The sequence below is a fragment of the Chiloscyllium punctatum genome, chromosome 9 (genome assembly GCF_047496795.1).
Source record: "Chiloscyllium punctatum isolate Juve2018m chromosome 9, sChiPun1.3, whole genome shotgun sequence".
Lineage (NCBI taxonomy): Eukaryota > Metazoa > Chordata > Chondrichthyes > Orectolobiformes > Hemiscylliidae > Chiloscyllium > Chiloscyllium punctatum.
This window is the reverse complement of record NC_092747.1, coordinates 8,995,320-9,010,925: the sequence shown is the minus strand read 5'-3', so window position 1 is coordinate 9,010,925 and position 15,606 is coordinate 8,995,320. Positions and strand designations below refer to the sequence as shown.

Genomic DNA, 15,606 nt, shown 5'->3' with positions numbered 1-15,606 from the left:
ACCCTTCTCATTCTACCTATCCATGCCCCTCATGATTTTATAAATCTCAATGAGGTCACCCCTCAACCTCTTATGCTCCAGTGAAAAAAGTCCCAGTCTTGTGAAATCCAGTCCTATAGCAATGTGGTTGAATTGGCCCAGGCTAGTCACTCAGTTCAAAGGCAATTAGGAATGGACAAGAAATGCTGGCTTTTCTAGTGAAGTCCAATGGGACGTAAATCTTGACTTCCTTTATGTTCAGTGTTCATTACGTTGAGTTAAGCCTTTGCATGCCACCTGACTGATTATTACCTCTGAGTTAAAAAGTCAAGGGTTCAAGTCCCACCTCTTAGACCTGAGCCAAAATATCCAGGCTGAAGCCACCAGTGGGGTACTGAGGGTCAGCCCAACTGCCATTTGGACGAGGGATTAATAGGGGTTTGCACAGGATCCAAAGCAGTTCTCAACAAAGAGCAGGCAGCTCTCTCCATTCTCCAGACCATTATTTATCCAAGGGCAGCATAGTGGCTCAGTGGTTAGCACTGTTGCCTCACAGCACCAGGGTCCCAGGTTCGATTCCAGCCTCAGGTGACTACCTGTGTGGAGTTTGCACATTCTCCCCGTGTCTGCGTGGGTTTCCTCTGGGTGCTCCCACAATCCAAAGATGTGCAGTTCAGGTGAATTGGCCAATTAAATTGCCCGTAGTGTTCGGCGCATTAGTCAGAGGGAAATGGGTCTGGGTGGGTTACTCTTCAGAGGTCCGGTGTGGAGTTGTCGGGCTGAAGGGCCTGATCCACACTATAGGGAATCCAATCTAATCTAAAAAAAAGATATAACTAAGGTGGATTATTGGTCATTTATCACAGTTCCGTATGCGGGAGCACGTTTGGTGCCATATCTTGCCACAGTGCATCAGAGCTGACGCTCCAAAAAATCATTACACTAAAGCACTTGAGTGTTCTGAACTGGTGAAAGGTCCTACAGCAATGCAAGTTCTTCCTCTTAACCTCCTGATGTTTCTCTTTTCACCTCAGCATGGTGCTGTGCCTTCACCTTAATTAGCCCTCAAACAGAAGAGTGCATTTCCACAGAATCCCCACAGTGTGGATGCAGGCTGTTCAGCCCATCAAGACCACACTTTCATCCAAAGAGCATCCACCCAGACTCACCCTCCTAAACTATCCCTGTAACTCTGCAGTTGCCATGGTTAATCCATCCAGCCTGCACATTTCGGGACTGTAGGAGGCAATTGAAGCAGCCGGAACATTCCTGGGCACACAGAAGGAGAACATGCAAACTCCACACAGACAGTCGCGTGAGGGTGGAATTGAACCTGGATCCCCGATGCTGTGAGGCAGCAGTGCTAACCACTGAGCTACTGTGCCATCACAAATTCTGTTTACATGTTGACTTGAGACTCTCTCTGACTGTAGAGGAATCAGTGTTAGATGAAGACTATGTGGTGAATTAGTGGTCCTGCCCTGGAATTACAATTTCCTGTGTATTCATATTCATCATGATCTATCTCTCCTCTCTCTCTTCAGGTATTGAGTTAACAACTGTCATACTGGCTTTTGGATTAATCTGTGCTCTTGTATTATGTGGACTTAGTCTCACCTACATCATCAGGTAAGATATTTTCAACATTTTTAGGACTGGTGGATATACAATTATGAAGGGAGGTTGTTTCCACTGGGGGGTGAAACTAGAACTAGGGGGCAGAGCCTCAAAATAAAGGGGAGCAGATTTAGGACTGAGTTGAGGAGGAACTTTTTCACCCAAAGGGTTGTGAATCCGTGGAATCCCCTGTCCAATGAAGCAGTTGAGGCTTCCTCATTGAATGTTTTTTAAGGCCAAGATAGATAGATTTTTGAACAGTAAAGGAATTAAGGGTTATAGTGAATGGGCAGGTCAGTGGATCTGAGTCCACGAAAAGATCAGCCATGACCTTATTGAATGGTGGAGCAGGCTCGAGGGGCCAGATGGCCTATTCCTGGCCCTGGTTCTTATGTTGTTGTGTTTCTCACTAACTCACTCACCACTGAGTCGGGGCAGTGATTTTAAATGCGACCTATATTCTAGAGATTGCAGCACATTCCAACATATAGATTAGGAGCAGGAGTAGATCACTCATCCACCTTAGACTGTTCAGCCTTTCATAAGATCATGACAGGTCCTAATTACTCCCCATTCCCACCTACCCCGATCGCCTTTCATCCCCTGGCTTATCAATAATCTATCTCCCACAACCCCTGAAAATATTCAATGACTCTGCTTTCTCTTCCTTTTGAAGAAGAGAGTTTCAAAGACTCACAGGCCTCCCCTCTCCTCACAGGAGACTGAGGAGGGACATGATTGAGATGTATAAAACTGTGAGGGCACAGATCGGGTAGATGGGAAAACATTTTATCTTTTGGTGGAGGGGTCAATGTCCAGGTGCCGAGATTTAAGGTAAGGGGCAGAGATTTAGCGAAGACCTGAGGAAAACCCATTTCCTGAGAGGGTGGTGTGAATCTGGAACACACTGCCTGTAAAGGTTGGAGAAGCAGAAACCCTCATCACTTTGAAGTAATATATAGATGTGCTTTTGTGATGCCAAGGCATACAAGGCTATAGGCCAAGAACTGGAAAATGACATTGGAATAGTTGGGTGGTTGTTTTGGACTGGTGCAGCCACAATGGGCTGAAGGGCCTATTTCTGGGCTGTAGACCTCTGTGACTCTATGACATTGTGAGCAAAAAGAATGTCCTCATCTCTGTCTTAAGCATGCATCTTTTGAAACAGTATCCTCCAGTTCAATATTTTCCCATAAGACCATAAGAAATAGAAGCAGGAGTAGGCCATTCGGCCCCTCGAGCCTGCTCCACCATTCAATAGGATCATGACTGAGAGGAAATATCTTTTCTACATATACACTGTCAGATCCTCTCTGGGGCTTATGTGTTTCAATCAAGTCATCTCTTACTCTAAACTCTGCCAGTTTAGCCTGTCCAATTTTTCCTCATAAAGTAACTCATCCATTCCAGGGATTAGTCTAGGAAACTTGCTCTGAACTGCTTCCAATGCATGTACATCCTTCCTTAATTAAGGAATCCTGCTGGACTACACACTACACTAAATGTGGTCCAACTCCTAGAGTTATTGCTTTCAGATTTCTAGTTACTCAGGACAAAAGGAATATGAGGAAATGTCACAAAATTCCTACAGTGTGGAAGCAAGCCATTTGGCCCATTTAATCCACACTGACCCTCCAAAGAGTATCCCAATTAGACCCACCACCATCCCTACATTTTCCCATGACTAACCCATCTGGCCTGCAGATGGATGCTATGGGCAGTGTAGCATGGCCAAACCACCTCACCTGTAAATGGCCTGCTCTAATCTGATTCATTCCCATGTTCCAATACTATGTAGTCTATGCCCTGAGGCATATCCCCTTACCTTTGCATTCAGTTCTGCACATGAAAGACAGTAATATTTGTTGTGCTTGCAATAGAACTTTCAGCAATCCATGGACCAGGGCAACCAGATCCTATTGTACCTCAGAGCTCTGCAATCTCTCACAATTTAGAGAACGTGCTTCCTTTCATTCTTTCTGACAAAATGAGAAATTTCTCTTCTTTTAACATTGTGCTCTGGTCTTTGTACTTTGGAATATTGCAAGCAGTTTTGAGCCCTGTATCTAAGGAAGGATGTGCTGGCTTTGGAGGGGGTACTCGATGGTGTTTAGAAGGATGAGGGGGGAATCTCATAGAAACTTACAGAATACTGAGAGGCCTGGAAAGAGTGGGTGTGGAGAAGTTGCTTTCCCTACTAGGAAAGACCTGGACCCAAAGGGCACTGCCTCAGAATGAAGGGACAGCCATTTAAAACTGAGCTGACGAGAAATTTCTTTGGCCAGAGGGTGGTGAATCTGTGGATCTCATTGCCACAGGGGCTGTGGAGGCCAAGTCATTGAGTGTATTTAAGACAGAGGTAGTTTCTTGATGTCAAGGGGGTGAAGGGTTACAGGGAGAAGGAAGAAGAATGGGGTTGTGAAACATATCAGCCATGATTGCATGGTGGAGCAGGCTCAATGGCCTGAATGGCCTGATTCTGCTTCCATATCTTATGGTCAATTTGCCAGATATTTACCCACTCATTCAACCTACCTGCATACCCTTTTGTAGCCTCTTTAAAACTTACTTTCTTCTAGCTATTTGTGTTTTCCGTGAATTTTGCACCAATACCTTCTGTCCCTTCAACTTAGTCACAGAGTCATAGATCCATAGAGATGTACAGCACAGAAACAGACCCTTCAGTCCAACTTGTCCATGCCTACCAGGTACCCCAGTCTAATCTAGCCCCATTTGCCAGCACTTGGCCCATATCCCTCTAAACCTTTCCTATTCATATACCCAACCAGATGCTTTTTAAATGTTGTAATTGTACCAGCCTCCACCACTTCCTCTGGCAGCTCATTCCATATATGTACCACCCTCTGCATGAAAAAGTTGCCCCGTAGGTCCCTTTTATATCTTTCCCCTCTCACCCTAAACCTGTGCTCTCTAGTTCTGGAATCCCCCACCCCAGGGAAAAGACCTAGGCTATTTATCCGATCCATGCCCCTCGATTTTATAAACCTCTATAAGGTCACCCTAGTCCCTTACACAAATTGTTAAAACTTGTGGTGCTGGTACTGGTCCCTGTGGATCACCACTTGCTACATCTTTAACATCCTGAAAATGACCCAGTTACTCTCTGCATTCTGGTAGCCAGGCCATCTTCCATACATGCCAACATTTACCCCCTATGCCATGAGCTTTGATTTTCGGTAATAACCTTTGGTTGGTACCTTATCAAATGCCTTCTGGAAATCTAAGTGTTGTATATCTGCTGGTTCCCTCTTATTCACAACATAAGGAAGTTTCACAAAGAGCTACAGTAAATGGTTCAGCATGATACTCCTTTCACAAAGGCAAGGTTTGCAGTGCAGTAATACAAACTGAAACTCTTCTCACTCCAGACGGCGAATCCAGATGATCCAGATGGTGAAAGGGCCAAACAAGATCATAATGACCCTTGAAGATCTCACCTTCATCAATCCACAGCTCAGCAAGAAGGTTGGTGTATTGCGTTGGTTCTGACTCCTGACACTGCTTTGCAGGATGGTGCTGGAAAGAATATGAACATTTTTATCCATTGTATGGAAACTGGCCATTTGGCCTAACTGGTCAATACTTGTGCTTATACTCCACACGCTGAGTTTGTTATAGGGTGAAGATACCCATTGGGATTAACAAATTCAACTTTTGAGTTAATAAAAATCAGGGACAATCCCTCTCTGGCACAGTGGCTCAGTGGTTAGCACTGCTGCCTCATAGTAGCAGGGACCTGGGTTTGGTTCCAATCTTGGGCGACTGTCTGTGGAGTTTGCACATTCTTCCTGTGTCTATGTGGGTACCCTCTGGGTGCTCCAGTTTCCTCCCACAATCCAAAGATGTGCAGGTTAGGTGAATTGGCCGTGCTAAATTGCCCATAGTGTTCAGGGATGTGTAGGTTAGGTGCATTTGTCAGAGGTAAATGTATAGTAATAGGGTAAGAGGTTGGTCTGGGTGGGTTACTTTTCAGAGGGTCAGTGTGAACTTGTTTGGCCAAAATGGCCTGTTTCCATACTGTAGGGATTCTATGATTCTCCATGGTCATGTCTTGACCAATCAGATTCAACTTGCCAACTAACTAGATCCATCTCTCACAAAATATAGATTGTTGTTACTTTTGAAATTTGGCTTTCTTGCATTTGTCCTGATGAGTGCAAGATGAAAAGCTCCAACAAACAATCCGTCTCCTGTTTCAACAATACTTATTTTTCTTTCGTTGATCTTGCAATGTGAGCATCACTGGCAATAGTAACATTTAATGTTGAGTGTGGTGCTGGAAAAGCACATCAGGTCAGGCAGCATCCAAGGAGCAGGAGAATCGACGTTTTGGGCAAAAGCCCTTCATCAGGAATGCTCTTTCCTACATTGATTCTCCTGCTCCTCGAAACCCGCCTGACAGGCTGTGCTTTTCCAGCACCACATTCTCGAATCTAATCTCCAGCATCTGCAGTCCTCACTTTTGCATAATAACATTTAATTGTCGCCCATGATTGCCTTTGAGCTGCCTTCTTTAACCATTGCCATCCATGTGCAGTATGTACACCCAGGAAGGTGACCCAGCAATATTGAAGGGACTGTGACATACATCCAAATTAGGAAGCTAAGTGGTTTGGAGATGGTGGTGCTCCCATGTATTGGCTGCCCTTGTCCTTCCAAATGGTAGAGGTTGCAGGTTTGGGGGGTGAAGTCAAAGGATCCTTGGTGAGTTACTGCAGCGGATTGTTTGGATGGTACACACTGCTGTGACTGTGCATTGGCATTAGAGAGAGAATAAGATGGTGGGTGAGGTGCCAATTCTTCAACCCATCCAGCTATCAATTTTTGCTGAAAATTGTACATTTCCATCCCATGCCCCTGGAACCCATTTTATTAGTTTCTGAATGTAATAAAGGGGCAAGGTCCACATGGCTGAAGAAAGATCTCAGATGTTGAGTCCATTCGTTGCTTCAGTGATTCGAAGCTCAGGTTTGAGGGGAGTTTGAGGGAAGGTGAGGTAAGAATGTGATGACAATCATAAGGATGGCAGGACTTGCTGATGGGTTGAGAGAGAGGGGGTTTGGAGAAGGTACCATGCAGTTGGGCCAATTGGCTGGTTTCTATGGAAAGGTCCATTATCCTCTGTTCTTTCTGGTGGCGAGATTGAAGGCAGGAAGGGGATTTAATCAGTGGGAGGGCGGATGATGATAATCCTACCTAACCCCTGATCAAGCTGAGACCCTGGAGTAGATAATTAGTGACCATGTACAGACATCATTGCCACTGCAGCTGGTATTAAGTCAGCTCCAGGCAGGCCTGTATCCACTGCAAGCTTAGAAAAGTTCAGAATGAAAGAGGGAATGAAGGTGAAGGAAAGTTTGAGATTTCCAGCTGTTTGGGCTCCTGAGAATGAATGAATTGGAGTAGGAGGCAGTGGGATGGATGTTTAGATGAGAGTTAAGGAAGGTGGAATAGCCTTTCCTTCTTTGTGCCGTTATCCTTTTCTGGTCGGTTATTCTGCAACTTACTAACATCGGAATGCAAATCTCAGTAAGCCCTCACTCTTTAGTGAACCATTGGCCAATATTTGGGTCAATTTTGTCCATCCTTTCCGAAGAATGATGTTAGTGAACCAGATGGGTTTCACTGCAATCTGACAGCTTCTGATCTCCACTCCCTTTATTCCAGATGTATTGAATGAGCTGCATTTAAATTCCAGACGGGTGGTGATATCCAAGTTTGGAGTTCAGTCAATATGGGCAAACTGTTTCTAATGGCCGGACGGTCAGTTGTTAGAGGACTCAACTGGAAGTTCAGCAGCAAAAGAACAGGAAGGAGAAAGAAGGGATTTTTTTCATACTGCAAGTTATGATTATCTGCAAAGTACTCCCTGAAAGTCTGGTGGAAACAGATGAGAAAGGAATCGGATATATGACCCAAAAGAGGAAATAGAAACATCACAGGGCTTTGGGGAAAATGGATTAACTGGAACCAAAAACAGAAATTGCTGGAAACACTCAGCAGGTCTGACAGCAGCTGTGGGGAGAAAGCAAAGTTAACGTTTCAGGTCTAGTGACCCTTCTTCAGAACTGGACTGAGAGCATTCATTCTGCTTTCTCTCCACAGATGTTGCCAGACCTGCTGAGCATTTCCTGCAATTTCTATATTTGCTTCTGATTTCCAGCATCCACAATTCTTTAAGGATTTTTTGGATTTATTAAAAAGCTCTTCTAAAGAGCACTGTGAAGTGTATGGCCTCTTGGTAGAGTCATGGAGATGTACAGCACAGAAACAAACCCTTTGGTCCAACTCATCAATGCTGACCAGATATTCCAACCCAATCTAGTCCCACCTGCCAGCACCCGGCCCATATCCCTCCAAACCCTTCTTATTCATATACCCATCCAGATGCTTTTTAAATGTTGTAATTGTACCAGCCTCCACCACTTCCTCTGGCAGCTCATTCCATACCCGTACCACCCTTTGTGTGAAAAAGTTGCCCCTTAGATCTCTTTTACATCTTTCCCCTCTCACCCAAAACCTATGCCCTCTAGTTCTGGACTCCCCCATCCCAGGAAAAAGACCTTGTCTATTTCTCCTATCTATGCCCTTCATGATTTTATAAACCTCTATAAGGTCACCCCTCAGCCTCCGACGCTCCAGGGAAATGTGCTTTTTCATTGTATTTTGGACCTTAATGTCCACTTACTGAAGTGAATGCATTAGTCTGACCGTGAAAATGTGTCACACCAACATGGTTCATGGTTAAAGTCAACACAGTGCTGAATGAAAGGTGACTGACTGATCACTGGTAGCTGCAGTCAGTCACGGTCTTCAGGTAATGCTTCGATCTTTTATTGTGAACACGGACCTTCTGCAAGATCAGGAGGATTAGACTTTGGACACAAGGAGGTTGTTGATGCGGAAATGAGAACAGATCTTCTGGAGATTTTGTTTTGTTCTTTTCTTTGTTCCAGTCAAGTCACGGACAAAGCCATTCCCCAACCAGCCCACGCATAGAATCCCTACACTGTGGAACCAGGGCATTCAACCCATCGTGCCCACACCAACTCTCTGAAGAAATTCCCACCCAATCCCTGTAACGCTGCATTTCCCGTGGTTAATCCACCTAGCCGGCACATCTTTGGACTGAGGGAGGAAACCAGAGGAAACTCACACAGACATGGAGTGAATGTGTAACTCCATGCAGACAGTCACCCAAAGTTGGAATCAAACCCATGTCCCTGGTGGTGTGTGGCAGCAGTGCTAACCACCGATCCACCATGCTGCCCTCTGACGCCCACACAGGGTAGACACTATGTGGTCAACCACTAACCACCCTACTGGTGCACAGCAACACAACAGCAATTTTAAATCTCCATAATTGTCTGGGATTGTCAAGAACCTAAAGATTTAATCTCTGGGATGCTGCTAGGAGTCACACGCCATCCCACCATCGGGACATATTGGCTGGGGCAGAATCCTGGAACTCCTAACAGCACCCCAGAGGGCAGTGGAGGCCCAGTCTCTGGATTCTTTTAAGAAAGGATTGGATAGAGCTCTTAAAGATAGTGGAGTCAAGGGGTATGGAGATAAGGCTGGAACAGGATACTAATTAGGAATGATCAGCCATGATCATATTGAATGGCGGTGCAGGCTCGAAGGGCAGAATGGCCTACTCCTGCATCTATTGTCTATTGTCTATTGTCTATTGTCTATTGGTGTGTACCTTCATGACAAAGTCGCAATGGTTCAAGAAGTTAAAACTCACACAACACCAGTTTATAGTCCATCAGGTTTAATTGGAAGCACTAACTTTCAGAGCGCTGATCCTTCATCGGGTAGTTGTGCCGAAAGCTAATGCTTCCCATTAAACCGGTTGGACTATAACCTGGTGTTGTGTGATTTTTAACTTTGTCCACCCCAGTCCAACACCAGCATCTCCAAATTATGGTTCAAGAAGGCAGCTCACCACCACCTTCTCAAGGGGCAACCGGGGAAGTGCAGCAAATGTCAACCTTGCCAGTAACAAGCCCCACCTGAAAAACTACTTTTTATTAAAAATCATGTATCTTTTTATATCTCAATCTAGAAAATAAATCTGGACGAGTTGAGTGATGGAAGAAGTGTATCTGAAAGGAAAAGTCTCATATCTGGAGCTCACTCATTTTCGGACAAAAGCCTCAGTACAGTTAACCATGAGAATTCTAATGTAGCACTGTATGAGGTAAATTCTTCCTGCTCTCAGGCTGTTGGTTTGCAGAATGTTACAAATATGTTTATGAGCATGTATTTCACTCTGGAATGCCCGATTGGTGATAATCTTTTGATATTAGCTTGAATTTTGCAACAGGAACTGGGCTGAGGCTTTCGATACCCATCATTATTAAGGAGTAAATCAGGTGGTAATCTCCCTTATCCACATACATCTGATTAAAATGGGCAAAATCTCTGAATTTTCTATTTCAGTTTCCCTGCCCCTCCATAAGCCTCATCATAACTGCATCTCTCGGAGAAGCTCAGCACTCAAATACATTGCTGGCCACTGAGTTATCATACCTGTATATCAGTGAGATGGCTGTATCTGCTTCTCTCTGCAGTGTCTGAGAGAAGAGATAAGCTGGATTTGCTTTCCTTAGAGCACAGAAGGCTGAGGGAGGGTCTGGTTGAGATGTACACGTTAAACATTAGAGGAAGAGGAACACTTGTCCACTGTGGGGTTAGCTCTATGGAAGGGTCACTGCACCCAAAAATTATCTCTAATTTCTTTCCACAGATGCTGCTGAGCTTTTCCAGCAATTTCTGTAATTGTTGTTGTAGTGTTAGCTCATTTTCAACAACATGATAAGTCTTAATTATTGCCAAACCACATCTCTCCTGAAAACTAACTTTACAAGTGTGGAGTTTCATTCCTTTACCTATATCTCAGATTCCCTGTCATGTGCTGCATTGTAAAAACTCTCAAATGATTCCAACTTCCTCTGATTGAACCCACAAACCCGGCAAGTACAGTTGTAATGAATAGCAGATCCTGAACTCCATTCTCACCTTAACTTCGAGTGATATTTTGTGCCACCTTTTTCTGAGCCCTTAGCAATCTAGCATAATATCTTCCAAACTTCAGGCCATAAATCACCGGGATGTATCAATACATGAAATAATAATTCTGGATTAGTGGTGCTGGAAGAGCACAGCAGTTCAGGCAACATCCAAGGAGCTTCAAAATCGACGTTTCAGGCAAAAGCCCTTCATCAAGAATAAAGGCAGTGAGCCTGAAGCGTGGAGAGATAAGCTAGAGGAGGGTGGGGGTGGGGAGAAAGTAGCATAGAGTACAATGGGTGAGTGGGGGAGGGGATGAAGGTGATAGGTCAGAGAGGAGAGGGTGGAGTGGATAGGTGGAAAAGGAGATAGGCAGGTAGGACAAGTCCGGACAAGTCATGGGGACAGTGCTGAGCTGGAAGTTTGGAACTAGGGTGAGGTGGGGGAAGGGGAAATGAGGAATTGGTTGAAGTCCACATTGATGCCCTGGGGTTGAAGTGTTCCGAGGCGGAAGATGAGGCATTCTTCCTCCAGGCGTCTGGTGGTGAGGGAGCGGCGGTGAAGGAGGCCCAGGACCTCCATGTCCTCGGCAGAGTGGGAGGGGGAGTTGAAATGTTGGCCCACGGGGAGGTGTGGTTGATTGGTGCGGGTGTCCCGGAGATGTTCCCTAAAGCACTCTGCTAGGAGGCGCCCAGTCTCCCCAATGTAGAGGAGACCGCATCGGGAGCAACGGATACAATAAATGATATTAGTGGATGTGCAGGTAAAACTTTGATGGATGTGGAAGGCTCCTTTAGGGCCTTGGATAGAGGTGAGGGAGGAGGTGTGGGTGCAGGTTTTACAGTTCCTGCGGTGGCAGGGGAAAGTGCCAAGATGGGAGGATGGGTTTTTTGGGGGCGTGAACCTGACCAGGTAGTCGTGGAGGGAACGGTCTTTGCGGAAGGCGGAAAGGGGTGGGGAGGGAAATATATTCCTAGTTGTGGGGTCTGTTTGGAGGTGGCAGAAATGTCGGTGGATGATTTGGTTTATGCGAAGGTTGGTAGGGTGAAAGGTGAGCACCAGGGGCGTTCTGTCCTTGTTACGGTTGGAGGGGTGGGGTCTGAGGGCGGAGGTGCAGGATGTAAATGAGATGCGTTGGAGGGCATCTTTAACCACGTGGGAAGGGAAATTGCGGTCTCTAAAGAAGGAGACCATCTGGTGTATTCTGTGGTGAAACTGATCCTCCTGGGAGCAGATCCGGCGGAGGCGGAGGAATTGGGAATACGGGTTGGCATTTTTGCAAGAGGTAGGGTGGGAAGAGGTGTAATCCAGATTTTAACCCTACATGAAATAATAACCCTTGTTGAGCAGGGTTGGCCTTCTGGGTAGATGACTGACCCTGCTGAGGGAAGCAGATATATATATACAGCCTCTGATATACCTTTTCTCTTGAAAAGAAAAACATTAGAACTGTGCAGCACATTCATATGATGAGAATTATATAATATTAAAATTTAATTGGAGTTGATGGGAGGATGTGATTACTAATCCATTTTTAAATGGTTCACTTCAACCAATGATGTTTGAGAAGCACTGACTAAATGTTGTGCTGAAGGTGACGTCTTGGTCATCTCAAGGCAGAATTTGACTTTGTCCAATCGTGTAAAATGGATGAGAAAGGGACATTTTATCTCACAACTCTCACAAAGCTTTCAGTGCTTAAGTGTCTCTCTTGCTTCTTAGTAACCAGAACTGGATGCAGTAGTCAAGATGAAGCCTTATTAGATACTATCACATTGATATCTATTCTACACCACTGACTACTTAGCCCAGCGTTTGAACATACAAATAAATAAATTAGGAGCAGTATTGTTCATTTGGCCATCAAGCCCATCATTCAATACGATTAAGGATGGTCTGTTTGTGTTTCAAATTCTATATTTTTACCTATCCCTAATAATCATTGAGCCCCCTGCCTGACAAGACTCTACCCACCTTTGCTTTATAAACAGTCAATGATCCAATAGCTGAGGAAGGGAGTTCTAAAGTTGCACAACCCTCTGAGAGAAAAACATTTCTCATCACCTCTGCCCTAACAGGGTGTCCCCTGGTTCTGGACTGAGTCACAACAGGAAACATGCCTTCCATGTCCACTTTGCCAAGACCATTCAAGATCTTACACACTTCAATCAAGTCACTCTTCACTCTTCTCAGCAGACACAAGCCCCATCTGCCCAAACTTTGCTTATAAGAAAATCCACTCATCACAGACACCAATCTAGTAAATGTCCTCTGAACCTAACATCCTATGATTCTGTCTATTGCTGCTCTGTAATTGATGGTATGTGCTTAGATTAACATCTATAAGATTGTTGGTCCTTGTTTTGCTTTCTGTTTGGATTATTTACCATTTCTTTTTCAGCTTCGTCTCAGTGTATTTAATTTCCATTCTCAGATGCAATAGAGGGAATCAGCAATTCTGGGGTGAATACAGAAAAGTGGAGTTGAGGGTTATCAGATCAGCCATCATCAAATTGAATGGCAGAATGGACTCAATGGGCCGAATGGCCTGCTTCTGCTCCCATATTTTTTGGACTTTTGTTAATTTCAGTTCAAGTTTGTATTTGAAAGATGGTTTGCACTGTGTGAAATATATGTTTCTTGTTTGAACAGGGGGATTGGGTCTGGCTAAAGAAATTTGCATCTGGAAGTCTCTGTGAGGTACAGAAATCTACAACAAACATACTGAGAAAGGTAAATCCATGGACATAGGGGCACATGCCCTGTAACTGAGCCTACACAGATATTTTAAAATTCTCATTTCTTTAATCAGTTCTCTTCTTGGCATTATCAGTCCCTGTCTCTGAAATCCTTCTCCAAGCCTATAACCGTCCATGTTTCTCCAATAATGGTCTTTGGTCCATCTCTCACTTGCTTCTGTTTATGACTATGCCTCACTTCATCTCTCCACCTCTTCCTCCTCCTTTAAGGATCTTTCTTAAAACCTGCTCTTTGATCAGTTCTCTTCCGCTAACCAAAGAAAACGTTTCTGTGTGCCGATTCAGTAAGGTTACTCGTTTTTTCAATAGTCTCTGTGGGAATTCAGTACAGTGGGAATGGATGTAATGCAGTTGCACGCTCCTCCTGTAGGATGTGGAGGGTAAGGGTCACCATCTTGGAGAAGTGCACCCAACTCCAGCTTCTCGGAAACCGCGTTAGGGAACTGGAGATGGAATTGTATGAAGTTTGGATCATTCGGGAGGCAGAGGGGGTAATAGAAGGGAATTACAGGGAGGTAGTCTCACCTCAGGGACAGGAAAAAGGTAGATGGGTTATAGTTGAGAGTGTGTTGCTGGAATGCACAGCAGGTCAGGCAGCATCCGAGGAGCAGCAAAATCAACGTTTCAGGCCAGAGTCCTTCATCAGGAATGAGGCTGGGAGCCTGGGGGGTGGAGAGATAAATGGGAGGGGGGTGGGGGCTGGGACTCTCAGCTACCTTCTCCCCAGCCCAATAGCAGCAGAGGGATAGAAGAACAGATTGGACACAGATCTGAGAAAGATGCAGATGTAACAGTTGTTGTTATGGTTGACTTCAACTTCCCCAGTATTGATTGGAGCCTCCTCAGTGCGGATGGTCTGGATGGAGCAGTTTTGTCAGGTGTGTCCAGGAGGGATTCCTGACTCAACATGTGGCTGACTTGGGGTGAGGCCAAATTGAATTTGGTGCTTGACAACGAGCCAGGCCAGGTGTCAGAACTCTGAGTGGGAGAACATTTTGGTGACAGTGACCACACTGTCTCATAATCATGGAGAGGGATAGGAACTGACGGTATGAGAAGGTATTTAATTGGGGGAGGGGAAATTACACTGCTATTAGGCAGGAGCTGTGGAGATTAAGTAGGAACTGTTGTTCTATGGGAAATGCATAACAGAAATGTAGAGGCTGTTTAAGACACACTTGTTGCGAGTCATAGAGTCATAGAGATGTACAGCATGGAAACAGACCCTTCGGTCCAACCCGTCCATGCTGACCAGATATCCCAACCCAAGCTAGTCCCACCTGCCAGCACCCAGCCCATATCCCTCCAAACCCTGCCTATTCATATATCCATCCAAATGCCTCTTAAATGTTGCAATTGTACCAGCCTCCACCACTTCCTCTGGCAGCTCATTCCATACATGTACCACCCTCTGCGTGAAAAAGTTGCCCCTTAGGTCTCTTTTATATCTTTCCCCTCTCACCCTAAACCTATGCCCTCTAGTTCTGGACTCCCCGACCCCAGTGAAAAGACTTTGCCTATTTATCCTATCTCTGCCCCTCATAATTTTGTAAACCTCTATAAGGTCACCCCTCAGCTTCTGACACTCCAGGGAAAACAGGCCCAGCCTGTTCAGTCTCTCACGAGAGCTCAAATCCTCCAACCCTGGCAACATCCTTGTAAATCTTTTCTGAACCCTTTCAAGTTTCACAACATCTTCCCGCTAGGAAGGAGACCAGAATTGCACGCAATATTCCAATCGTGGCCTAACCAATGTCCTGTACAGTTGCAACATGACCCCCCAACTCCTGTACTCAATACTCTGACCAATAAAGGAAAGCATACCAAACGCTTTCTTCGCTATCCTATCTACCTGCTACTCCACTTTCAAGGAGCTGTGAACATGCACTCCAAGGTCTCTTCGTTCAGCAACACTCCATAGGACCTTACCATTAAGTGTATAAATCCTGTTAAGATTTGCTTTCCCAAAATGCAGCACCTCACATTTATCTGAATTAAACTCCATCTGCCACTTCTCAACCCATTGGCCCATCTGGCCAAGATCCTGTTGTAATCTGCGAAAACCCTCTTTGCTGTCCACTACACCTCCAATTTTGCAAACTTACTAACTGTACCTCTTATGCTTGCATCCAAATCATTTATGTAAATGACTAAAAGTAGAGGACCCAGCACCGATCCTTGTGGCACTCCACAAGGCCACCAGTCTGAAAAA

At 45.1% G+C, this 15,606-nt stretch overlaps 1 protein-coding gene across 1 annotated transcript in view; it reads left to right on the top strand.

Annotated features, from left to right (window-relative positions):
- Positions 1-15,606, top strand: part of gucy2f (guanylate cyclase 2F, retinal) — a 213,056-nt gene that overhangs the window by 39,847 nt on the left and 157,603 nt on the right. The window contains exons 5-8 of the mRNA XM_072576829.1: positions 1,524-1,608; positions 4,986-5,082; positions 9,689-9,823; positions 13,288-13,368. Coding sequence (XP_072432930.1) covers positions 1,524-1,608; positions 4,986-5,082; positions 9,689-9,823; positions 13,288-13,368 — 398 coding nt within the window. The remainder of the gene's footprint in view (positions 1-1,523; positions 1,609-4,985; positions 5,083-9,688; positions 9,824-13,287; positions 13,369-15,606) is intronic.